This window comes from Dermochelys coriacea, chromosome 6, assembly GCF_009764565.3.
Source record: "Dermochelys coriacea isolate rDerCor1 chromosome 6, rDerCor1.pri.v4, whole genome shotgun sequence".
In the NCBI taxonomy this organism is placed as follows: domain Eukaryota; kingdom Metazoa; phylum Chordata; order Testudines; family Dermochelyidae; genus Dermochelys; species Dermochelys coriacea.
Genome location: NC_050073.1, coordinates 55,236,647 through 55,262,165, shown reverse-complemented (window position 1 = coordinate 55,262,165; position 25,519 = coordinate 55,236,647). Strand labels below are relative to the sequence as shown.

General features: G+C 42.7%; 1 protein-coding gene across 11 annotated transcripts in view; it reads left to right on the top strand.

Moving 5' to 3' along the window:
- Positions 1 to 25,519, top strand: part of CKAP5 (cytoskeleton associated protein 5) — a 105,969-nt gene that overhangs the window by 13,388 nt on the left and 67,062 nt on the right. For all 11 annotated transcript variants that reach the window (XM_043516079.1, XM_043516076.1, XM_038406736.1 and 8 more), the window contains 8 exons: positions 749 to 840; positions 3,797 to 3,990; positions 8,325 to 8,531; positions 11,304 to 11,475; positions 12,800 to 12,932; positions 13,255 to 13,358; positions 13,729 to 13,842; positions 22,295 to 22,399. In XM_043516079.1, the coding sequence (XP_043372014.1) occupies positions 784 to 840; positions 3,797 to 3,990; positions 8,325 to 8,531; positions 11,304 to 11,475; positions 12,800 to 12,932; positions 13,255 to 13,358; positions 13,729 to 13,842; positions 22,295 to 22,399 (1,086 nt within the window). In that variant the 5' untranslated portion in view covers positions 749 to 783. The remainder of the gene's footprint in view (positions 1 to 748; positions 841 to 3,796; positions 3,991 to 8,324; positions 8,532 to 11,303; positions 11,476 to 12,799; positions 12,933 to 13,254; positions 13,359 to 13,728; positions 13,843 to 22,294; positions 22,400 to 25,519) is intronic.

Sequence of the window (25,519 nt, the reverse complement as noted above, 5' to 3'; positions counted from 1 at the left end):
TCTGATGTGACCCGTTCCTATTAGATTTAAGAAACTTCTAGAAATATTTAAATGGGTGTGAATTTGTAGCCCTAACTACAGTTAAAAAATTGACCTGCTGCTGACAACTGTTATCTCTGTGTCCCTCTGAACCAGCGATAAAACTAATTTGACTGCTAGCATAAATGGGTCTGTCCCTCTTTCAGCACTGTTCAAATGAACCATGCTTCTCCCTCCCCCCACCCCCCAAGGTCCTAGAAATGTCTGTCCTTCTTATACTAGCAAGTCAACTATTTTCAGGGTACCTGTTGCTGAGAAGTATTGTCAGCAATGAGTCAGCTTTCTCGTGTAGATGGGCACCTAGTCCTTTTTTGGCGTTTTTAAAAAACTTCCTCGAGAACTCATTACACTTAGTCTGACTTCTGCATGTCTTATTTCTCACTTGAAACTTTCCCAGACTGAGGCTTCAGTCCCCTGGAAGGTAACAGATTACAGCATCAATGTTCTTTAACCTGTAACTGTTTAGTTGCCTTTCTTCTAAGGCTAGAAGACTACCATGGTCTTAGTGTGGGTACCTAAATGTAATGGATAGCTTAATTCTCTCTCCTCCTCCCACCCCCTGGCTCCCCCTCCAGCTACAAGGATTAGAATGTTCTTATGGAATACTGGATTTTCCTTTTATTTCTGTGGAATAATGCATTATAACTAGATGTAGCACCTTCTGAAACTACCTGACTTGTTGGAGTTAACTATATTTTTCTCTCCCCAGGAATTACTGTAACTATAGAGAGAAACTGAGGCACAATGGGAGACGATAGCGAGTGGATTAAACTGTCCATTGACCAGAAATGTGAACACAAGGTAGGAGAGCTTGTCCTTGCTTCATGTACTTAGTGTGGGTGGTTCAATATGGCTGCTGTACCTACTAATTACACCAAAGTGGGTCGCGTCTGGACAATCCCATGTTAAAGCACGCAACCTTATTTGAAACTGCCTCAGTTCTGTTAACAAGAGGGAACTGAAATCTGAGTAGGATTTCTAGAGCAGAATTTACTTAATAGCCTCTTCTTAATAGATCAGTCGAAATGTAGTGTTCAATGTGTTAATGTTCCACATGTGAAATGGATGTCCATGTCAGCTCCTCTGCAGTTGAACTGTGGCCAGGACCCTTGAGGATTGATGGGAAGAATTGATATCAACCTGTGATGACCATTCTTTATCAAGAAGAAAAATGGATTTATTATCTTTATGTTCACCTTCAAGTACAGTAGAACCTCAGAGTTATGAACACCAGCATTCCTAATTGACTGCTCAACCACACACCTCATTTGGAACTGGAAGTACACAATCGGAGAGCAGCAGAAATGATGGGGGGAGCCAATACAGTACAATACTATGTTAAATGTAAACTACAAACAAAAAAGGGAAAGCAGCATGTTTCTTTACATAGGAAAGTTTCAAAGCTGTATTAATTCAATCTTCAGTTGCAAACTTGTGAAAGAACCATAATATTTTGTTCAGAGTTATGAACAATCTCCATTCCTGAGGTGTTTGAAACTCAGAGGTTATACTGTAATGATTGAAGATAAATCTTGATGTTGCCAACACGGCAAGGATGTCTTGATAAGTAGGAGAAATAAAACTTTCAGAATTTAAATTGTTTGGTTTACTGAATACTTTAGCCTATCAAGTGTTCAGTATATTTTAAGAGTTTGAGATTAGGTATCCATGTAACTTTTTGCATATGTGCATTCTGTGGATTTTATTCCCACTTTAATCTCCGGACCAATCTAACCTGGAGGAATTGAGTCTGGTTCCAATTGGCTGGCAAGTATAACTGTGAGATGGGAGGTCCTTAAGGCCATTTTGAATTGTACTCAACCTGTGAACTTAAGGAGCTTTTGCCTCCTTGCGCTCCATCTTACTGAACAAACTGGAAGAAAGGTAACCAAACACTTTTATGGGCAAATACTAAAGGTGATCAACTACTTTTAAAAAAAGAAGACACATCTTAAGGAAATTCTTATTTATATGTTTTCTTAACTGTGAAAACCTTTTCTACCTTCAAGAAAAGCTGCATTGGAATATAAAATACTTTCCAAACTCTGTCTGGGTAAAATGGGCATAGAATCACAAATTGAAGTTGGAGAAGACCTATTAGAATCACCTCATCTCTAATTCAGGATTGGTCCCTGCAGATATGACTGTTTTTTATGTAGTACACTTTAGAAGTTGGTTTCTCATAAATTAATGAAGTGGGAGGCATCTGTGCTTAGCCTGACATATATCGGTATAAGAATCTTGGAGATTTCCACAGCCACAAGACTTACACAAATCTACAGATCCACGGTTCTCAAAGTTTAGCAACCCCAGGACCCCCATTTTTATTTAAAAATACTTGGGGACCCCCCCAAGCCTCCCCTGCTCAGCCCTTGCCCTGCCCCCCACTCACTATATCCCCTCCCATCCCTCCGTGGCTTGCTCTCTCCCATCCTTACTCATTTTCACAGGCTGGGGCAAGGGGTTGGGGTGTGGGCTCTGGGAGGGGGTGCAGGCTCTGGTTGGGATGAAGGAGGGGGTTAGGGGTGCGGGCTACTGCTGGGTGATGCTTACTTCTCGTAGCTCCTGAAAGTGACCAGCACATGTCTCTGGCAGTGGTTCCTAGGTGCAGGGGCTGGCGGTCTCGGTGTGCTGCCCCTGCCCGCAGGAACCGCCCCCGCAGCTCCCATTGGCCGCAGTTCCTGGCCAATGAGAGCTGTGGAGTTGGAGCTTGGGGCAGGGGCAGTGCACAGAAGGACCCCCCGCACAAGGACCACAGGGATGTGCTAGGCAGTTCCTGGAGCAGTGTGGAGCCAGGGCGCAAGTAGGAAGCCTGCTTTAACCCCACTGTGCCGACAGACTTTTAGTGTACAGGAATTGAGGGGGAGGAGTTGATCAGCGGGGTCCTTGGACCCCAGTTTGAGAAATGCTGCTTTAGATGTTGTATCATCTGACTTTTTATGCTCAACCAAAAAAGGTTGTCCTGTTTTTCCCTCAATGGGAAGTTTCGAACTGCAGCTCAGACATTCTGTCTTGATGTGTGTCATCAAGTTGCATGCATTATGTTGAGATCATCCTTGGAAAGAGTGTTTTGGTGTTATATAGTTGCCCAATTCAGACAGATGGAGAAGTTTTAAATACAGTTCTAAAATGTTGTTGTTTAGCTTGCATATTCTAAGTAATCTTGGCTGTATTCATTTAAGGTAGCAGTGTTTGGTTTTTTTTTGTTTTTTTTTTTAAAAGTCAAATGTGACCTAATATGTACTCTTCTGGGGACACAGGCTCGGGCAGAATAAACAGTGTCTGTAACTGAATAAATGTATTAATCATAATTCTTGCCATGATCAAAATTAAACCAATTATACAAAGAGTGCATTACATTATATTAGAATACATTTAGGATGTGAGCCTGTACAGAATTCCTGTTGAGGGAAATAAGATTCTGCACATACAGGACTTGCAGGATTAAACCCTTTTTCAAACCCTCAGTGCAGTAACAAGCAATAAAACCAGTGTGGGTAAAACTAACTATTCCATGAACCTGATGTTTCTTTAATGGAAAATAGGTAGACTAGCTGCAGCTGATGAATCTAACACAAATTTCATTCACAACTGATCTATGTGCTTGCTATTCTTATCCAGTGCTTCCTTTGATCAGAGACGACCATTCAAGCTATGTACTGAGAAGGACAGATCTATACAAGAAGTTATAATTTAAAGTTTAAATGGCAAGTTATTTAACTAAACACAATGCCTAACTCGTGACTTCTTTTCCTAGTTGTGGAAAGCCAGAGTGAATGGCTACGAAGAAGCTCTGAAGCTTTTTCAGAAAATAGAAGATGAGAAAAGCCCTGAATGGTCCAAGTATCTGGGACTAATAAAGAAATTTGTGACAGACTCTAATGCAGTGGCTCAGTTGAAAGGATTAGAAGCAGCACTTGCCTATGTTGAAAATGCTCATGTAGCAGGAAAGTAAGTCTTTTCTCCTTCCTAATGATATGTTTTTGTGATAGTTAATGTGACCTTGCTAGGAAGAGCTAATTTGCCCTGTGCAGCTGCCACTTTCAGTGTTCCTGCCATGTTGCCCATTTACTTCCTGATCTGAAGAAACTGTTTACTGGATGGCCAGTTGCTAATGTCTCTGCCGTGCTGTGACTGTAACTTCTTGTATTCATAAGCTCTGTGACAAAACAGTGTGTTTAGTATTCTAAATCCTAAAAAAAATTATCTTTTCTGAACCAGGAAAGACAAGTAAAATGCAATGATGAGTAAGCAGTCTTATAACTTGAAGGGTAGAGGTGGAATAAAAAGTTCAAAGTTTAAAAAATCCTTCAAATGAAACTGAACTCCTCCTCAATAGACCTATCTGGAGTGAGTAGAACACATAATTAGCTATGGAGTCCAGTCTTAGATGAAATTGCCTGGATTATGTATGGTAAAAATACTATGATTTGTGTTTTTAATGTACACAGTCCCAGTAAACTAACAGTCTTTGTGAATTGTGATTGTCAAACCATATAAATGAAAACTCATTCACATATGTTGAGTGATCTGGTCTCATCCAATATAGTGTACAGTGCAAGGTTACAAGAAATCAGGAGCTGCTGTTTGCATGGTAGCTGTTTCTTCAAACCTGCTGAGTTTTAGAAAACAGCCACCTGGGTTAACTTTCTGCCACCTGGAGCAGGGTGGAATTTAGTGATTTAAATCAATTTGATTTAAATCACTAGTCAGGAAGATTTGATTTAATCATGGATTTCTACATAAAAGTGCATTCTTGTTGGTTGTTATAACCTTAAGGGCTTGGCTACGCTTGCAGATGTAGAGCGCTGGGAGTTAAACCAGCCTTCAGAGACCACAGCAGGGAAAATGCTGCTGTGTGTTTATGCTGTCAGCTGCAAGTGCACTGGTGTGGCCACATTAGCAGCTCTTGCAATGCCACAAAGAGCAGTGCATTGTGGTAGCTATCCTAGTATGCAGGTAGCTGCAGCATGCTTTTCAAATGTGGAGGTGTGGTGTGTATCTGGGGGGAGAGACGGTGTGTTTTGGGGGGGGCAGAGTGTGTCAGCATGCTGACTTGTAAATTCAGACAGCAGCAGACCCCTCTCCTCCATTCTCTCTCCCGCACGCACGCTGCAGCAGCAGCATTCCAAGTAATGGTTTGCTTTGTCCGGGAGCAGATAAGCATGCCTGCTGTCCGAAATGGAGCTGTGAAAGGGGATATCCACATGCCTGCAGCTGATTCAAAACAATGACCAGAGTGGTCACTTGACTTCAGCGGATTATGGGACATTTCTGGAGGCTAGTCACAGCGCAGTAATGCAACACGTCATCCATACTGACATCCGGGCGTTTCAGTCGGGGTGCAGCAAGATTTATGCTGCTTGTGGAGGTGGATTACCAGGAACATTCCAGCTGCAGAGTCCAGGCGCTCTACGTGCCTTGTCAGCGTGGACACCTCAGGAGTTAGGGCATCCGGGGCTGATTTAATGTGCTCTAACTTGCAAGTGTAGCCAAGCCCTAATACGTATTTTTCACAACTCAGAGATAGATGAGACCCAAACTAGGTCTATTTTACAGCCTGCTGCTATGATAGGTTTTCCCTTCTAGTGTGAGAATAGTATGGAAGATCTCAAATCAATGAAGGCTACACTCGGAAAGACCTCAAGACTTTTGGAATATGCTGCTCAAACAGTTTCACTTTTGTTTCTACTGCCTGTCCCTCCCTTCTCACATTTATCTCCAGACTTTGTCTCCTTATCCAGATCTATTCCGCCCCCAACAATATTCTATTCATTTAGCTTTTTGAAACTTTGCACTTTTAGAGAGAGGTAAGGAACTGACTGTGTACACAAATTTGCAGAGGGACAATGGGATTGAGATCTATTGTTTCTCACTTCTATATATTTATTTATTTACAAATATTATTGCTTTTAACAAGCATGTTATCTCTGGAGACACGCATTCTCAGTTTGAGAACTGCAAAACTAAGCGTCTCTGATGGTATCTTCTAGACTGAGCACCAAGTCCTATTGGGTAGGTAGAAAGATTAACCTAAATATCTATATAGACGCCCCTGGAACTGCATAAGGTTGGATCCGTAATCCATGAACTATTGGAACTCGTTTACAAAACTTTTCTTAAACATTACATGAATATATTGTCTCATACTATAGAATTAGAATTTAGTAGAATCCCTATTCCATGATGTGATATCTTCGAGCTATAATGTATCTTAATTAAAACAATCTTTAGATTTTTTCCTCAAAAAGCATTTTATAAAAAAAAGCTATTTCCATTAAAAAATCTGATTTTTTTTTTTAAATTTATTTTAAATCATTGATTTTTATCCACCCTGTCCTAGAGGCTACTAAGTTCTTGTATCCTGATATCCTGATTATTTTCTTTCCATAGAAGAAAAGTAGATGAATTAATTCTGAATGCCTATCTGTTTCTTGGTTATACATTTACTTTAAACTGAGTGTATTTCACTCCTTGTGGTAAGGAACTTGTAGGGAATAATAGTGTGGCACATTTTAAGTTGGTTTTTTTGTGTAGTTTTTTTTAATATGTAGTGAATTTTGTTAGTAATCTAATCATTTCTAAACTTATGCTGTATGTTGCAGATAAAGTAAAATGGGGAGGGGAAGTCTTGCAATTAAATGAGTCAGCTTTCAGAATTTAACTGGAAAATTTTGTATGCTCTAGAAATGTGTAGAAATTAAACAAATGGACTTTAATTTTGAACAGATAAACAGCAACCCATTTCACCATGTTTGTTGGATGTAGCATTAGAAATCAATTAACTTTAACTCAGAAAGTTAAGAAAACACAGCACACCAAGCAATTGTAGGTGATTCTTCTCTTGCATTCTGGAGAAGTTAAAATTGTCATGCTTTTGGGAATTGTTCCATCAGGCCAGAGACAGCCAGAACTACTTCTATAGTGAACAATGGTGTTCTAATGTTATCGCTGTTTTTTAATTAAAAAGAACAGAAGTCTTTAGAATAGACTGTCCTTCCCAACCAAAGTACAGTATTGCCCGCAGCAATGGTATCCTAGATCTTACTATACCTTTTTCTGCTTCTATAGGCTAAGGGTATATCTACATAGCAAAGAAAAACCCAGGGCTGGCCAATGCCAACCAACTCGGGCTCATGGGCCTTTGGCTGCGGGGCTGTTTCATTGCTGTGAAGACTTCCAGTCTTGGACTGGAGCCCGGGCTCTAGGACCCTCCCACCCTGAAGGTCCAAGCCTGGAAGTCTTCACAGCAATGAAACAGCACCGCAGCCTGAGCCTTGGACCAGCTGCAGGTTTTCTTTGCTATGTAGATGTACCCTCAGAGTACAGACTTCAAGTGTTGCCCACTTTCCATTCAGCTCAATGAAGAGAGTATCTGTGTTGAAAATTTTTACTCTGTAATTCAAATGATAAAATTGAAGATGCAAAATGTTAGCACCTCAGATGGGAGTTATGTGAAAAGTCCTGTCAATAGTTTTCAAAACTATAGGATATGCTATAATTAATTGCTAAATTCCAGCACTTGGAATATCCATCCTGATGGTGCATACCAGCATACTTTCCCTTTATTCTCTTCCAAATCCCTCCTTCAATTAATCTTTTCTTCCTTATCCCTCAAACCCACTCTTCTATATTAGCAAAAGATTTAAAAAGAAGTTAAAGGCCAGAACATGTAATTCCATAACTGCTGTATATGAATCTCCCTCTTTTTTCCTGGTATCTTTTTGTACTATACTTAGATTGCAATTTCTTGAGCATGGATTTGCATCTTTATTTTCTATGTGAAGCAGTGTATACCTATGAGGGGACAGGGTGGGTGTGTATATATAATATATATTTCTCTCTCACACACACAACCTTTGGTTTGTGCCTTGGAACTCTTAAAACTAGTCTCCTCAGGTGTCCTGCTGTTCTGCATGTATTCAAAGAGTAGTGTGTTTATTAGTGGTCCCCAGTGTGGTGGGTTCCATTGTGCTAGCACTGTACAGTCCTTGCCATGAAAAGCTTTACAATCTTAGACAAGATACAACAGGCACATGAAACAAGCATAGAGGTCGGGAACACACTTTATCTAGTAAAGTGCATGTGTAGTACCAGCTGAGTTCAGTAACATAGTGGAGCAAGTCTTTAGGGAATGTTATTGCCATGGTTAACCTAAATAGGATCTAGTTTCCAGAAGATTAGTTATCTCAGTGTTACTATGTGTGCATATACCTTATGGGTGGTAGAACTAATTACATTCGCTGTTCTGTCTACTGAAAACTAAATATGTCCTCTATTTTCAGGACAACAGGAGAAGTGATTTCTGGAGTTGTAAATAAAGTGTTCAATCAACCTAAAGCCAGAGCAAAGGAGTTGGGTATAGACATATGTTTAATGTATATAGAAATTGAGAAAGGGGAGCCTGTACAAGAAGAGCTGTTAAAAGGCCTGGACAACAAGAACCCTAAGATCATAGTAGCATGTATAGAGACATTAAGGAAAGCACTGAGGTAAGTTCTCTTGTTTAAATTCCACATGCTGTTAAGTAATGGATAATTTATGTAAGGCTGTAAGTGGCTCTGGAATTTGGTATTGCTGAATCTTCTAAATTGTAATGACTTCAGTGAACTGAACCTTTTTTAATGGCAGCATTTTCCCTAACAGGGACAGTGTGGGAATTAGTCAGATGTTAGTGTTTTCTCTGCAATTACTGTTCTTGTATCTTGATAAGTTTCAGTCTTGGCAATTTGTTTGCCAGACTTTGTTTAATGAAAACATTTTCTTGAATGATAGGAGCAGGGTTATTGCCCAGCAGAATTATTGATTCCAGGCTTGGGAATAAAGTTGTTGAATTAACTAGAACAATTGCAAATAAATATCTTTGAGTTTAAAATAAAAATGTGTCCTCCCCACAAATGCTCCCCCTGCTGATTGCTAATGCACAAAGTAATATCTATTAGTATGGTGTTGATGAAACAAGAGTCTTCACTTGGGATATTCAGAGCTTTCTCTAAAGAATATGATATTGTTCAGGCCATTCCTAAAGCAAATTTTAAATATCTTCAATTGCATGCACACCAAGCCAAAGAAAAGATGCGTCTTACATTGTGCAATAATTTATTTTAAAGCTAGAATTGGTGGGCAAGGGAATTTGTCTGTCTGGAATAGTCTATAACATACTAAAACTTCCCAGGAACCCAATCAATGTAAGTAAAAAAAAAAGTTGCATTTAATTTTAGACTTACAGCACGTCTTGGGTACAAATGTCACATGAAGTGTCTTACATGCGTCAAATCTGCAAAAAAGGAATTTTGTTTATAGCAGTTTGAATACTCTTCTATATTTTTGCACTTTCAGATTTTTAATTTAGGAGTTCTGTGTAGTATCAGTTACTTAGCTGCCTCCCTTGATCTGTAGACTAACTATTAAAAATATTCCCTTGGAAGTGTCTAATTGCACCAGTATGTGGAGTTTGCCAAATCCCTGTAGTATTTGTCTTTGCTAAATGTAGGCTTCTTATCATTGTTTTCCTCTTCTCTCCTCCCCCAAGACACACTTTTTTCCCCCTTTTTTCTGTCTAAATATCTCTAAATTTGCAATATCTAATGATTGTGTCTGATGCATGATCCTGTCAATATTAGGCATGTGAAATAGAAATCTCTGGAACAGATACAGTTGGCCAGTATTGAGTCCTTCTGAAGAGAGCAACCTCCTAATAATCAGCTAGTTCCTGAAGCATGAGGCTAGATCATCTTTTGTTGTCATTCCATCTACTGTTACTGCAGATGTTGTCCTATGTCTAAAGCCTATTTTTAATTCTAAGGTATATGCCTCTGAATTCTGTAGTAGTGTCCCAGACTTAAGATTAATTATCAATTATAAGTTGATTTATTTAATCATGCCCTATTGTGCTATAAAAACAGTCTAATTGGGAATTCTGATGAGCCTTCTCTATCACTTATCACTTCTCAACTCTAGCTCCTTCTGTAGTTACATTTGATTCTTTAAACTAGTCTGTAAAATTATTTTATATCCTTCAGATATGAGATGGTAAAACCAAATTAATTATTCAAGGGGGAACTCACCATTGACCCATGGAACTAGAATGTTTTTTGCATCTTTGCTGTATTAATACAAGAACAGATCTCTGCCTTTGTGGCCCATCCTGTGTATCAAGCAGGCATTTTTGAACTGTCTGAATCAATTTGTCAAGCGGTAATCAATTAGAATCCATTTGTTTTAATTATAAAATGTTCCTTCAGTGTGCATTACCTCACACTTCTCAGGTTTTAATCTGTTGCCCTATTAACTAGCTAAATTCTTCCATAGTTACTCTCAATCATCCCTAGTCTCTTGACATAACCATGTTGTAGGCTAATGTATGGACCAACATTGGCCCTAGTATGCTTCCCTGGGAAACTCTGGTATATATTAACCTTTCCTTGCACAGGATTGGTGACTCATTTGTATTCTATATCTTAATCCATAACTGGGATGTTCCTCCTGCAGCTAATCTGTTTGTTATAAAGCTTCTTGTAAACATCTGATAATATAAGAGTACAATAGCACCTGAACAGTTCTTAATAGCTCAGTACTGAAAGAGTAATGATGTGCTCCCATTCAGTAGTGATTGAAAGATGAGACTTTGTGCAACAGGCACAAGGGCAACTTGCAGAATCTGGTACCAAAGGGTGGATGATGAGGTTGGGAGAGAAGTGTGTCAAAGCGCACACTTTCTGTGAGATGACCCATGGCTCACTAATCTGGTCTAACAAATAGCAAAACGACTAATGCTTTTCTGCAGTGTGCCTCCAAGGGATAGTCAAAGGAGATTCTAGCGTGATCAGAAAAATAGGTCCCACAAATTCCAGTCTAAGTAGATTTCTTGTTCTCTGGCAAGGGGACAGACTTAAGCAGCAGGTTGGATTACGTGCTTTGAAGTGGTTTCAAAAGCCTGGTTTTATTATTCCAAACTATGTGAAGGAGGGAAGGAATAGTAATAGAGCAACTGTTCTTTAACACAACAAACGAGTAGCTTCAGATTGGTAAGTGATGGCAATGCATGTTAATATGTAGAACCATTGCTGATGGTGTATATTATGATGCAACCTTTTGTACAGGACACAGGCTATGAAAGGCATCAGCTTACCCAAGCAGCTCCGTCTAGGACCCCAGCTGTGTCAAGATAATAGCTAATTAACGTTTATGGTCTTTGTGGCTGAATTTTTGTTGGATTTTGTTCTCTGCCATTGACACCTGTATGTATTCTTTTTAACTTTCAGTGAATTTGGTTCAAAAATAATCTCACTAAAGCCAATTATCAAAGTGTTGCCAAAACTCTTTGAGTCTCGAGAGAAGGCTGTTCGAGATGAAGCCAAACTCCTTGCTGTAGAGATTTACCGCTGGATAAGGGATGCTCTGAGACCACCATTACAGAACATAAACTCGGTTCAGGTAGGCTACAGGAAGTGTCTATCTGAGCAAAGTTTTATGAACGAAGATTCATAAATATTCCAGTGTTCAAACTAATTCTTATGACCCCCTGCTATATACCAGTATGGTATTTACCTGAGCATGTATTTTCTTGAGCCTTTCTCTCTTACTGAAAACTGTTGCTGTCTGGTGAAAACACTCTAACATTCTCTCTAAAACAATTATTTTTTTCACTTTTGTGACTTCAAAATGGTAACTAAGCAACATTTCAGTTAAAGATGCATAGCAAATCTGTTCTCTACTTCTGCGGTGGTTGAGACATGGGAAAAATACCATATCCAATTGCAACTAGAGGGGGAGTTTAGGTGGGCAGAATGGAATTACCTTGTTAGATTCTCCCCACCTCTTTTGGGCAACTACACTTACCATCTGCTCCCTTTAATAACTAGGTGTCAGGGTCACCATTCTGTCCTGGCAAAGAAGAGAGAACTTGCAATGTATTATAACAAAAATAAATACATTCTGGTAATGTCTAGGATTTGATGGGCATTGTCTATGCACAGGAAGGTCTTAATGTAATAGCATGGTGTTATGGAAACTAAATATTCAGTCTTCAGTGCTTTTCAAATGCCCACACATCCATCCACCGTTTAATTGAGTATTGTGGTCACATGGGAAGTTGTTGCTTTTAAACAGTAATGTAGTAACATCAGTGATATACAGAGATATTGAAGATATTCTTTTCCCTGGAAAAACTGAATTACTAGTACTGCTTCCTACAACTAGGTATTCAAAGTTGGCCTGACCCAACCCTGCTTATCTAGTGACTTTATTAATCTCTCTGCATATGATGGCATGGCTGTAACATAAAGACTTTTATTTACTCAACCAGCCATTTTTCCTCTTTATTTAGATCATAACCTTTTCACAAAAGCCAAAAATAACCTTTTCCCACTGTTCTAACCGGTTTCTGTTTTAGTAAACATTCCCCTCACCCCTCGTAATATTTCTATGCACTATAAAGATAACTAGTCACAATTCTAAACAGTGAGTTTACCAGACCTCTGGAAGGAGGGAGGTTAGCTTTGTTGCCTCTAGCCATCTCCACAATAGGACAAATGTTGTAGGATTATATCATCATTGCAAGTGAACTGAAAGGATAGCCCACCCAGATCATAAGATTAAAACCTAAAGAAGAAAATTCCTGACAACTGGGGGGGCGGGGCGGGGAGAATACCATTGCTTTTAATAAGGTGGAAGCTTGCCTGGAGTAATCCTATATCAGTGGGTGGGGAATGTTGTTTCATGCTTAAAACCCCAAGAATTATTATTGTGATTCTTACAGCTAAAAGAATTGGAAGAAGAATGGGTCAATCTACCGCCAGCGGCTCCCAAACAGACCAGATTCCTGCGTTCCCAGCAAGAGCTGAAAACCAAGTTTGAGCAGCAGCAAGCAGCTGGAGGGGATGCAGATGGAGGTAACCTATGTGATCTTGGTACTTTATTTGGAAACGCATCACTATTAAAAGACCCAGTAAGAAATAGAACAGACAAAAAGGTGCATTCAATTTAAAGAGATGTAAAGCAAGTGGGGCACACCATCCTATCAACAAGACACAGCTGGGGGAGAAAATAGTATCAAACATCCTAATATCAAAACCATTACCATTCATAGTCCACTTCCCCTCCTGCCTTTGATGAAGGGAGCATGGGAACATGTAAAATGAAATTTGACTGACATGACAAACCTCTCTGCTAAGCTTGCATACCTCCACTAATCTTTCCTCTCTTGGCCTGCAGGAGGACATGATGGGGATGAGGTTGTCCCACAGGTGGATGCTTATGAGCTGCTGGAAGCTGTGGAGATTCTTTCCAAACTTCCCAAAGACTTCTATGACAAAATAGTAAGTTTAAACCGCTAACTCTTAACTCTGCAGTATTGAGAGATGAGGGCTGATGGACTTTAAGACTGACCTACATCCTGCAAATAGGCAGTACTGTTACATGAATAATAGGGAGCTGGCTTGCAAGATATTGGCAGTCTACTCTGCATAAATAGCTGTAAAAATCAAAAAGCAAGATGGAAACTGAAATGTGAGGGTGCATTCCAATGGCTAGCTGTAACCACCAAGCTTAGCATATACGAGGATACTAAGAGTACTTGAATTTCTCGGGACAGACTTAGGCTCTAGAGTCTACAGTCTGTCTAGAGTGAGCTTTCCTAGAGCTGTTAGGTGTCTAGTGTACACAAATGTAGAATGCTTTGCTTTGCAGGAAGCCAAAAAGTGGCAAGAGAGGAAAGAAGCTCTGGAAGCTGTTGAGATGCTGGTGAAGAATCCCAGACTGGAAGCAGGGGACTATGCAGACTTGGTGAAAGTTCTTAAGAAGGTAAAAATCGCTGTACCAGTCATATGTATTTTGCATTGGTATATTGCAGTAGTTAACTGCTTAATGCCAGAAGATTAGATTTTAATGTCTGAAAGGCCACCACTGGTAATAAGACCAAATACTGGCACTATGCCTGTGTCCAAATTACTCTCAACATTACACCTTTGATGAACATACCCACCCAATAGGGTAGTGCTTAAATTATTTTGGCTTGTTTCTGTCTTGTTGAACATTGGGACCTGTAGTCTGTTGGATTCTTGGTCTATTTGAGAAGACCTTTCCTCCAGTAATACATTTGGGTATGTGCATATGTGCCTCTTCCTGCAGATACTTGAGGGCAGTTCAGAAAAAATGGGATGGAGAAAAATACTGAAAATATATAAATCAGTGATATGCTCTCATCTTGAATACTGTGTTCAGTTCTGGTCACCCTTTCTCAAAAAATTTAGGAGAATTAGAGCAATTTGGAGATGTACAATGAATGATTAATTAGTCATGGAAAACATGCTAATGAAGAGTGGAAGATATTTTGGAGTGTTTGCATTTGAGGCAAATAAAAGGGAATAGGATAAAGATGTTCAAAATAGCTTGGTGTAGAGAAGATAGATTGGATGCTTCTATTGTAATATGAACAAGAGGTGCTCAGTGAAATTGAAAGATAGCAAACCTTTTTACATGGCACACAGCCTGTAGAACACATTGCTATGTAACATCAGAGGCTAAAAGCTTAACTGGATTTGGAAAAGGATTGAATGGTTATATCCGATGAAGTGAGCTGTAGCTCACGAAAGCTTATGCTCTAATAAATTTGTTAGTCTCTAAGGTGCCACAAGTACTCCTTTTCTTTTTGCGAATACAGACTAACAACTGTTACTGCTGCTACTCTGAAACAAATAACAAGAATATTCAGAGTTCTTATAGTAAAGATTTAAAATAAAAATATGGAAGGGCTATAAACCCCATTCTTCAGAGAAAAAGGAGAACCTCTGATGGGGGTTAGGAAGAAACTTCCCCTTTGTCCTGTAACACTGCGCTTAGGTTATTGCACAACTTCCTACTGCAGGCTTCTTGCACCTTCCTTTGAAGCAGGTGGTGCAGCCTACTGTTGGAGATAGGAATTGCCACACTGGATCAGACCAGTGGTCTCTAACCTATGTTCCTAGCCTTTTCCACAAGTCTCCAGGGATTGGTCATATTCTTCCACCTTCAGACCAAATGGTCTGCTTATGAAGGTGCAAGAATAGTGTTTGTTTAATGCTTTCACTTGATTGTATTACATTCTAACTTTCAAATCTGATTTTTGGGCAAAGAGCATGCAAAATCCTTTCCCTACTCAACTCTCCCTTAGGAGACTGCAGTTTTCTAGGGCTTTGGCTGCCTGTTTGGCATTTCACAGGTCCAAATAGAGAAGAATACTATCTCCACAACCTGCAGCTCTTCATAAAACTGCCATCTTTAGACATACAAATGGCACTACATTGTAAACGTGTAATATGTACATGCATTTAGATGTATGCTTTCAACATACCTGTTTAGCTCGCCATCCAAACACCTAGTCTTTAATCAATACAGACTAGAATTAATTTAAGTATAGTTCTGCAAAATGGGGAAGACTTCTCATCCAGCTCTTGACTTATTCGTCCATCAGAAATCCATATGGCTTCCTGACTGAGATTTTCATGTTTGCCAGTAACAGTGTGCCTAAGTACATCCCTTTAAAGGCTGTTTTGAAATGTACTCCTTTGAGATCAACCACTACTAACACCCTGCCCCTCCACCCCCCAGTACACACTCACAATCTTATACACACTCAGTTGGAGAGAGTAGAATCTGGTTTCTGATTGCCTTTGAGTTTGGGTCTGTCATGCACTCTGTAAAATGTGTGCACACACCTCAGAGTGTGTACACACACTTCAATGAGTTTCGGGCCTGTGGTAGAAGCCACCAAATGACCCTTTTGAGTCCAGATGCAAGGCATAACTTGCACTAACATGTTAAAACTTTCTGAGCAGAAGATGGCAATCTCAAACTGTGGTACATAGCCATTTAATACTCGGGGAATTCCAAGTACTGTTCCTGTGGGTGCTCCACTCCAGGTGACGGTGCATCCCAGTGCCGTTGGTTGGAGATCTTTGATAGCAGTGCCTTGTCAGGACGCACACGCTCAACTGCTGTCTCGTTAGTCTGCCTGAGCGCACGCATCCCTCACCCCCCTCAGTTCCTTCTCAGCCGTCCTCCACTGAAGACGGGACTCGGAGCAGTGCTTGAACCTCTTCCCTGGTCACTGAAGGAAACAAGTACAAAGACATAGAAATAGTTAGCTAGAAACATCCCAGTTATTTCCCTTCCTTTAGAATAGTTACCTAGTTTAAAAAACAAACCAAAAAAAAACCCCACTTCTTTTTCCTCAAGTTTGTCTCCTGTTGAAACACTCTCCCCTGGCATTCCTAGTGCAATAATGCCAGGGTCTTCAGGATTTAAGAAATGTGCCTCCTGTCAAGAGTCTATACCACAGTCTGACAGACAGTCACGCTGTGTGAAGTGCATCGGCGAGACACAAGTCCCTGCCAAGTGTGTCCATTGTACCAGCCTGAAAACCAGGGTTTGTCATGACGGGGACCTGTGGCTGAAAATGTTCATGAGGGAGAAATCCCTACAGCTGCCTGTGGAGACAGGCAATAGCAAACCATCCCCCTTACGGTCCCCGGTCAGGTTGGAATGGATTGGGAGCATGGATTCACCCTCTCAGGCGAAGAGGCAGGAAGCCCAACAGTCTCCATGCAGAGACTTTCAAAAGGGTAAAGGGTCTCCTGCGAGATCCTTGCCCTCAGTGCTGACAGTGCCAAAGGCAGGCACCTCCGACTGTCCCAGCACCTCAGCCACGGCTCCTGTGGAGCGCGGAGGCAGGGACCCGACTTCCCATAGCAGGAACGTCCCCTCGGCACCAAAAATAGACCCGGTGCTGATAGTGCGTTCTGCCCCGGTGCCAACAAGAATGTCCACACCGAGCCTGCGTACCACTCCAGTAGCTGGAGCGGACCTCCCACAGGGCACCTACAAACGGCCGCGGCATAGGCAAAAGCAAAACAGAAGTCAGTACACGCTTCTGAGCTCGGCAGGATATCATGCTCAGCAGGATCACAGCCCAGGGAGCAGCAGCAATTCTTAAATCAGGACATCTCAGTGGCTCCTGAGGCTGACTTTCCGCTCCTTGACACACAGTGCTTACTCTTTGACCAGCCGCTCTCCCCACCTGACTTGGCTACCTTCACTGACAGTGAGCCTGATATACAGCAGCAAGTTGAGTTTTCCCCACCTGCCTCTCATCCTCCACCGGAACAGTTTACACCTCAGGTCACAGCTCACAAGCACCAGCCTCAGTTTCCCTATTTTGCTGCCCCCCCACCCCCACGGGCAGGAATCTAACTTGTCTTATCCCATGCCTTGGCTGGCTTCTGCTGCCACTCATCCTCATGATTCTTCCACCAGGCCACAAGCTTTTTCTGTGCCCCTATCTCCTGCTCCATCTACTTCTAGAGTACCTGAACCCTCCCCCCTGAAGAGGTGGGCTATGAACCATACCCTGATTCACAGACTCCTAACTCTCCATAAGCTCCAGACAGAGCCCTTATGCCTCTGCCTCCACAGAATCTGGACAACTTTAAGCAATTCCAGGAACTTTCCAAGAGGGTGGCACTCAGCCAGGACATCCCTTTTTAGAGGAGAAATGAAGCACTCCTAGAACCAGCTGACACCCTTTGGCAGACCCCAGCCTCTATCCCACCAAATTGCAAAAAGGCTGAACGTAAATATTATGTTCCTGCTAAGGACATAGACTGCTTCATATTTTCCCATCCACAACCAAATTCTCTTGTGGTAGATGCAGCGGCACATAGGACAAAAGAGCTGCACTACCAGACCACCCCACAAGACAAGGACTTCAAACGCCTTGACCTCTTGGGCTGCAAAGTCTATACCTCCTCCACTTTGCAATTCAGAATTGCAAACTATTCCACCCTACTTGCAAGCTATGATTTTGACAATTAGAATAAATTTTGATTTTGCCGCCCATATCCTGGAGGACAGGAGAGCAGATTGTCGAGAGCCAGTTGGTCTCCAGGACAGCCCTACAAGCACTTCTGGGTATGGGCGGACACAGCAGCCTGCACTACTGCAACTGCAGTAGTTATGCGCAGATCTTCCTGGCTGTCTGCATCCAGTATCCCCAAAGACCTGCAGACCACAGTAGAGGACCTCCCTTTTGATAAAGATAAGCTTTTTTCCAAAAAAAACCCCTATGAAGTCCTTCATACTATGAAAGACTCTAGAGCAACCCTGGGCATCTACCTATCCCTTCTCAGGAGACAACGGTATGAACCTGATTAGAGGCCACGCACTCAACAATATCACCAGTCACAGCCCAGACCATACGATATAGCCAGGAATCGTGCTAGACCTCCCAAGTGCAGACAAAACCAGGTGCAACCAGCTACCTCCCACCCATCGGGAAACAAACAACAATTTTGAAGTGTTGGTTGAGGGTCTGCGCGACCACCCCTTGACTCCACCGCCTATTTGGCCACTGCCTCCAGGTTTTCCACCATGCTTGGCAGCAGACCACACAGGACTGTTGGATCTTGGAAATAGTTGTCTGGTTACTCCATCCCTCTTATATCGTACCCTCCTCCATCACTCTTCAGGGACCCCTTGCACAAGCACCTACTTCGCATAGAAGTGGCTCATCTTCTGCAGCTAGATGCAGTAGAACCTGTGCCAATACAACATTTGAGGAAAAGTGTTCTTCTCCCACTACTTTCTGACCCAAAAGAAGAGTGGGGGATGGAAGCCTATACTAGACTTACTCAGATTAAACAAATTCACACGTGTACAGAAATTCAAGATGGTAACGTTGGACACAATAATACCTGCACTGGAACAAGGGGACTGGTTCACAGCCCTCGACCTACAGGACGCCTACCTTCACCTGTCCGTTCATCCAGCACACAGACGCTTCCTGCGATTCACACTCGGACACGACCATTTTCAATACAGGGTATTCCCTTTCAGACTCTCCACAGCACCGGGAGTATTCTCCAAGACCCTAGCCATAGTCGTTGCCTACCTCTGCAGACATGGAATCATACTTTTTCCCCTACCTAGACGATTGCCTCATCAAAGGCACCTCGTACAACGAGACATTACGAGCTACCCATTTCGCCATCTCCCTCTTCCACAGTTTAGGTCTGCAAATAAACTTCAAAAAATTCACCCTGACACCCACACAGCAGGTCAAGTTCATTGGATCTCACCTGGACTCAATTCGAGCCAGAGCCTCACTCCCACACAACAGATTCCTCGCTATTACACATCTCATATGCACACTCTGTTGATCCCAGGATACAGGCAAGAATTTGCCTATAGCTCCTTGGTCATATGGCAGCCACCACTTTTGTGGTCAAGTATGCCAGGCTGCACATGAGATGTCTTCAGGGTTGGCTTAACTCCCACTACAAACCCAGCAGACACAGCTTCTGTATGATGTTAACTCCTCCCAGCGAACGTACTAGCTTCCCTACAGTGGTGGGCAAGACCAGAGAACCTCTACATGGGAGTTCCCTTCCACCAACCATCCCTGGCACTCATGCTCACCATGGATGCTTCCCAGATCACTTGGGGAGCGCACCTGGGGGGACACACAGCACAGAGTTGCTGGTCCCGATCGGACACATCCGCACGTAAATCTCCTAGAGCTCAGAACAGTCAGACATGCCTGCCTTCACTTTCTCCCCCTCATAAAGAACAAATCTATCCCAGTCCTAACGGACAATATACCATGTATGTTTCACATCAACAGACGGGGGAGCATGATCGCACTCCCTATACATGAAGGCCATCCAGTTATAGAAATTACCGCTTCATACCTACCCAGATGTCTGCTGAGTGTGTCGACGGCAGTGTTGCGACACTTCTCCAAAGAACACGCATGGGAATTACTTCCCACGATACGACAGCTCTTCACCCCGTTGATAAACCTCTTTGCCACAACCCAGAATCGCAAATGCCACCTGTTTTGCTCCACAGTGGGACTCGGGACTGCATCCTTAGGAGACGCGTTCCTCATTCCGTGGAACAACTCCTTCATGTACACCTTTCCACCAATCCCTCTGATACACAGGGTTCTACGCAAAATCAGAGACTACAAGGCCTGGGTCATACTTATTTTCCTGGCTTGGCCGAGACAGACATGGTATCCTTACCTGCTACGCATGTCCATCCGTCCTCCATGGACTCTCCCCAACAGACCAGATCTACTTCCTAAGGACAACGGCCAGCTTCTTCGTCCACAGCTCCAGAAACTCCACCTTACGGCATGGTTCCTTCATGGTTCCAAACCCACAAACTAGCCTGTTCTGAGCAAGTCCAGTATGTCCTCCTGCATAGTAGAAGAGATTCCACTCATAAGACTTTACCTGCAAAAGTGGAAACGCTTCTCTGTGTGGTGCTCTCATAAACGCTTGATGCCCCCTCCCTAACATCCTAGACTAAAACAGGATGGGCTCTCGCTTTTTCCATCAGAGTACACCTCGCGGCCCTCACCATCTTCCATGATTTGCTGGACGGATAATCACTCTTTGCTCACCCCACAATAAAATGCTTTTTCACGGGCCTGCAAAATCTCTATCCTGAGATTCATCCATCGGCAGCCACCTGAAATCTCAACCTAGTTCTTCGCGGTCTTATGGAACCTCCCTTCGAGCTCTTAGCTTCCTCATCCCTTCTCCACTTGTTTATGAAAGTAGCTTTCTTGGTTGCCCAAACATCAGCAAGGAGAGTAGGGGAAATAAGCTCCCTGATGGCCTTCCCTCCCTACACAACCTTCTCTAAAAATAAAGTTACTTTGCGACCCCTCCCTAAATTTCTCCCTAAGATGGTGTCTACCTTCCACCTTAATCAACCAATATACTTACCTGCATTCTATTCCAAACCTCAAAAGACTCCGCCCGAAGCGGCTCTACATATCCTCGACGTCAGACGGGCAATTGCCTTTTATCTCAACAGGACTGAACCATTTTGTAAATCCCCTCTATTTGTCTCCACTACCAAGAGATCGAAGGGTGCGGCTATCTCTCTAAGCAACGACTTTCCAAGTGGATCTCTGACTGCATCAGATTCTGGTACTGGTCTCGGAATGCCCAACCACCTGAAGGCATCAGAACTCATTCTATTGGACGATGTCAACATCTGTTGCCTTCCTCCATAACATACCTATTACTGTTATCTGCAAGGCGGCCATGTGGACATCTGACCACACATTTGCCAGACATTATACTATCACGCAGGATACCATAGCAGATACCATAGTAGGCCACGCAGTAGAGTCATCACTGCCGCAACTCCAAGTCGACCAGCCGTAGTGGGTACTGCTTCATATCCACCCGGAGTGGAGCACCCACAGGGACAGCACTCGAAGAAGAGGAGGAGGTTACTCGCCTTGCAGTAACTGAGGTTCTTTGAGATGTGTGTCCCTGTGGGTGCTCCACTCCCTGCCCTCCTCCCCTCTACTTTGGAATACTATTCTCACATTTCCACAGTAGAGAAGGAACTGAAGGGGGACTCAGGCAGACTCTAATGAGACCGCGAGAAAGCAGTTGAGCACGTGTGTCCTGATCAGGCACTGCTACTGAAGATCTCCGATCAACGGCACGGGGGACGCATCTTGAAGAACCTCATTTACTGTAAGATGAGCAACCTTCTCTTCCTGTTTCTCTGTTACACTTTTGTTGGGCGCCTCAATCTTGGTGTGTGTCACATGCTAGCTGGGCACATCTTGGGGGAGAACTCCTGCCTCTCCCGTCTCAGATAGCTGCATTGAGAAACAGTCTGATGCTGGCTCCAGGGCTTGTATGGAGTTTCCTGCACACCACCTCCTTCCTTCAAGATGTATTGGGAAGTGCAGCTGCCTGGAACCCTCCAGCTCTCCTCTCTTTCTACCACCCCCAAGTCCCCCACTTAGTGTCTTGTATTTACGAGCTGGAGAGCTGGGCTCTGCTTTGTCCAGTGGCTCTGCCGCACCAATTCCATTGGGGAAAATGAAATTCTGTACGGTTTGTTAATTCTGCATATATTCGGCATTGCACAGTGGGGCAGAATTCCCCCAGAAACTTCATTGACTGGTCAGGACTATATTGCAGTTCACTGATTGAATGATAAATGTTGCTTCAGTGTACCAGGACAGTGATGTAATATCCTTCTGGGATTGAATGAAATTATCTGGCCCAGTTCGAGTTGGTACCCCAAGTAACTGCTTCGCTCTTAACTTTGGATAAATTCACTGTTGCTGCTTGTATAACTGCTTTGGCCATCCTTTCAATGCCAGTAGCCCTCTGCCTAGACGTCTTCTGATTCTCTGAAATCTGGCCTGTTTACCTATAATGTTGTCCGTCCTTTGCAGGTTGTTGGAAAGGACACAAATGTCATGTTGGTTGCTTTGGCTGCCAAATGCCTTGCTGGATTGGCTACTGGACTCAGGAAGAAATTTGGACAATATGCAGGACAAGTAAGTAGTAAATACTTCACTCTGCATTTCCTCCTTGGTACATGATGACAGTAGTAAAACTGCTTTAAAAATAACTATTCCTTTTAATGACTGCCAGGGCTTGGCATTTCTCTCTTTAAACAAAATAAACTTGATATGCACATGTTCCTTTTACAGTTTGATACTTGCTGGATTAAGGGGTGAAAGTTTCCAAGTACGTATGGATCTTTGGTCCTGGTATTAAGTTACGAGGTCCTTGTTTGTTCTTCACTGCTAAGCATGAGTAGGGTGCAGTGTCATTGCAGGAACAATTCTTAAATTCCATGGTGGTAATTTAATTTATTCTACTGCCCTCAAATACCTTTATTCCTGTTCCCTCACTACCAGAGAAACACCCACAGAAACACAGATCTGTAGCTCCTAGAAGAAAATATTCACTGACTAAAATGCCAAATGTTGGGGAAGAAGGGGAGCTTGTAGTAGACTTCAGTGGCTTATCAACCTGGTATCTCAGGCCTCAATTGATATGCTGCTCTCTAGGCCAGAGGTTCTCAGGACAAAATATTTGGTGGCCTCAGAGTGTGGCCACCAACTCTTGCTGGTGGCTGCACTCACACTTTTCCTAAAATACTCAAGTAGCTTTTGGAAAAATCAAATAAATATGCACATATACATGTCCAAATCGTAATTTATTTATTGCTAGCTAGGAAGTCTGCTGAGAAAAGTGATATTAACAAACCTACAAGTATCACTTTTCACAGTAGACTTACTCAGCCTAGGAAGTCTGGGGACAAAGTAAGCCCTGGATAGGCGAAGGTGTCAAGGGCATTGGTGAGGGAGGGTGGCCGAGCCTGAAGCCCCAGGGCTGGAGCCCAAAGCCTCGCAACCAAATCCTGCTTTCCCACCACCACTGGGCTGAAGCCCAAATCCTGAGCCCCACCTCTGCTGGAAAGATGAACTCACTGTCTGCCCAACCCTTGGTGTTGGTTGCTCAGGCTTCCAGCAAGGCTGTGCATCCAGGAGCACTATGGAGGGGGCAGGGCTGCTGCTCCCCCCCCACGCCCAATTACACCCCAGGAAGCTGTGGCCACAAGAAAAGCCCATGGTGGCTGCATTTGAGAAACGCTGCTCTAGGCAGTCCAGCTTGCCAGCCTAAGCTTCTGGCTCCCCTTCTCTCTGGCTGCAAGTTAGACTCCAACTTTGGCTATCTAATCCTCCGTTACTAGGTTCCATGGTGCAGTGCAAGAAGTATGCACTATAATTCAATTAACTCTCTTGTGGAGAACAAATGGGAGCTGCAGGTAGAGCCTAGTATAGTAGAGAGAACTGAGGTGCCTGGCTGCAGCAGAATGACACATGGAGTTTTTAAAATGCTGAGTTCTTTGACATCGGGGGGAAAATGCCAAATCTTCTTTGCTGCAGAATCACTTGAGTCCAGAGGGCCTTGATTGAGATGAATGGGACATTGTCTGTCTGAGCTTGTTTCAGGCACAGACAAGCAAGCATTATTGCCTCTGTTTACGCTTGGCTTGTATTTTAAAGGTTAGCCCTTATAGCTGCAGAGATAGTAACATAATTTAAGAGGTGAGATTCTGCAGCTAAATTCTGATGCAAAGAATACATTCTATAGTTGTGGGATATGTGAGGTGGTGGAGTTGCTCTGAGTACATGCTCTGTTTAGTATTGTAATGGGTATCTTTGACTTGCACAAACTTAGTACACAGCTATTTGCTAGGGAACTTGATTTGGCCAGTTTTTCTAAGAAATTGGATCTTTCCTGTGAGTTGTTGGCCAATATTTTAGCATAGCATCAGTTAATCCTCCTAAGTCCCCCAAAGAATGTACACAGTATGAACACTTCCAGAGTCAAATGCATTGACATTCTCTTGAAGCTTCGTTTCATCAGCTTGATTGTAATGAAGTCAGTCAACATAGAAACCTGTTCTTGATCCTAGCTGGATGCATTTGAACCCAGAGTTTAGCAATACGATAAACTTCTCAAGCTAATTTATAGCCCAGCACAAATTGACTTTTCAGTTAAACAACTCTGACTTCAGTTTGTAACAATCTCATTGCAAATACTATTATACACTGAATTCAGCAGGTTCCAGGAAGGTGGGTGAAAAGGAGATTTTACAAGTAAATTTCTTCTTGCTGTCTGACCAACTCCTCTGTTACTTCACCCTTAAATTTTGGGACTTTCTCATCTATGAATTGGATGTCCATACTACAATTAGCCCTTTTCCTGAGGTACCAAGAGTCCAGCAGGACTATGGAACTCCCTCTCTTTATTTCTGTTCTATATCAGTTGTTACACAGCACTCATCATTGGAGTATGAGCATTTTCCAGTAGTGTGTTAAAAGTGATGTGACAGACTTCTGTTACACATGGGTCATTCTCTCCCTAAGGGGAGAAGTGTGCACAATGAGGTGTCTTGTTTTGGTAGGTTTTAGATGTGTGCATTCATGCAAAATATATACACTCGCTCAAAGTATTGCAAAGTGTTCATGAAGGTAGATCAAAGAAATGCATCTTGCACTTGGAGCACCTGCTGGTGAGGTTTGTAATGGTCCTTAGTTTCTGGGGAGAATTCAATGCACAGTCTCAGGCTGGCCCCTGAGAAAGCACTATCTCCCACACAGATAGGTTTTACCTTACCATAGAAAATTCCATTGTGCCAGTGGAGTAAAGTTGTTGACCAGTCTTCCACCTGGAGGTTTAGATGGCCTTTTAGATAACTGGCCATGGAATGCTTTGAAGATGAGGACAGAGGTTTGAATTTGATTTGGTGTTCTATGGGCAGCCAGTGTAGAGAGTAGAGGACCAATTTCATGTGTTCACAAAAGCCTGCATTGCTGAAGAGAGAGACTTCAGAGTTCTGTACTAGCTGGAATTTCCTAAGTGATGAAGGCTGCATGACCAGGCATACTGCATTGTTGTAGTGCAGCCAAGAAGTGGCGATAGCATGAATAACTGAGGCCCACGTTGTCATCGCTCAGGATGGGCTGGAGTCTATCAACCTCAATTGACTAGAAAGCATTACTCGTGAATGTTGCTATTTGAGAGCTCTGTGTCAGTGAGGGATCCGAGTAGTGCCAAGGTATTGACTGAATTGCTGAGTTGTGGGTGTGTGCCGTCAA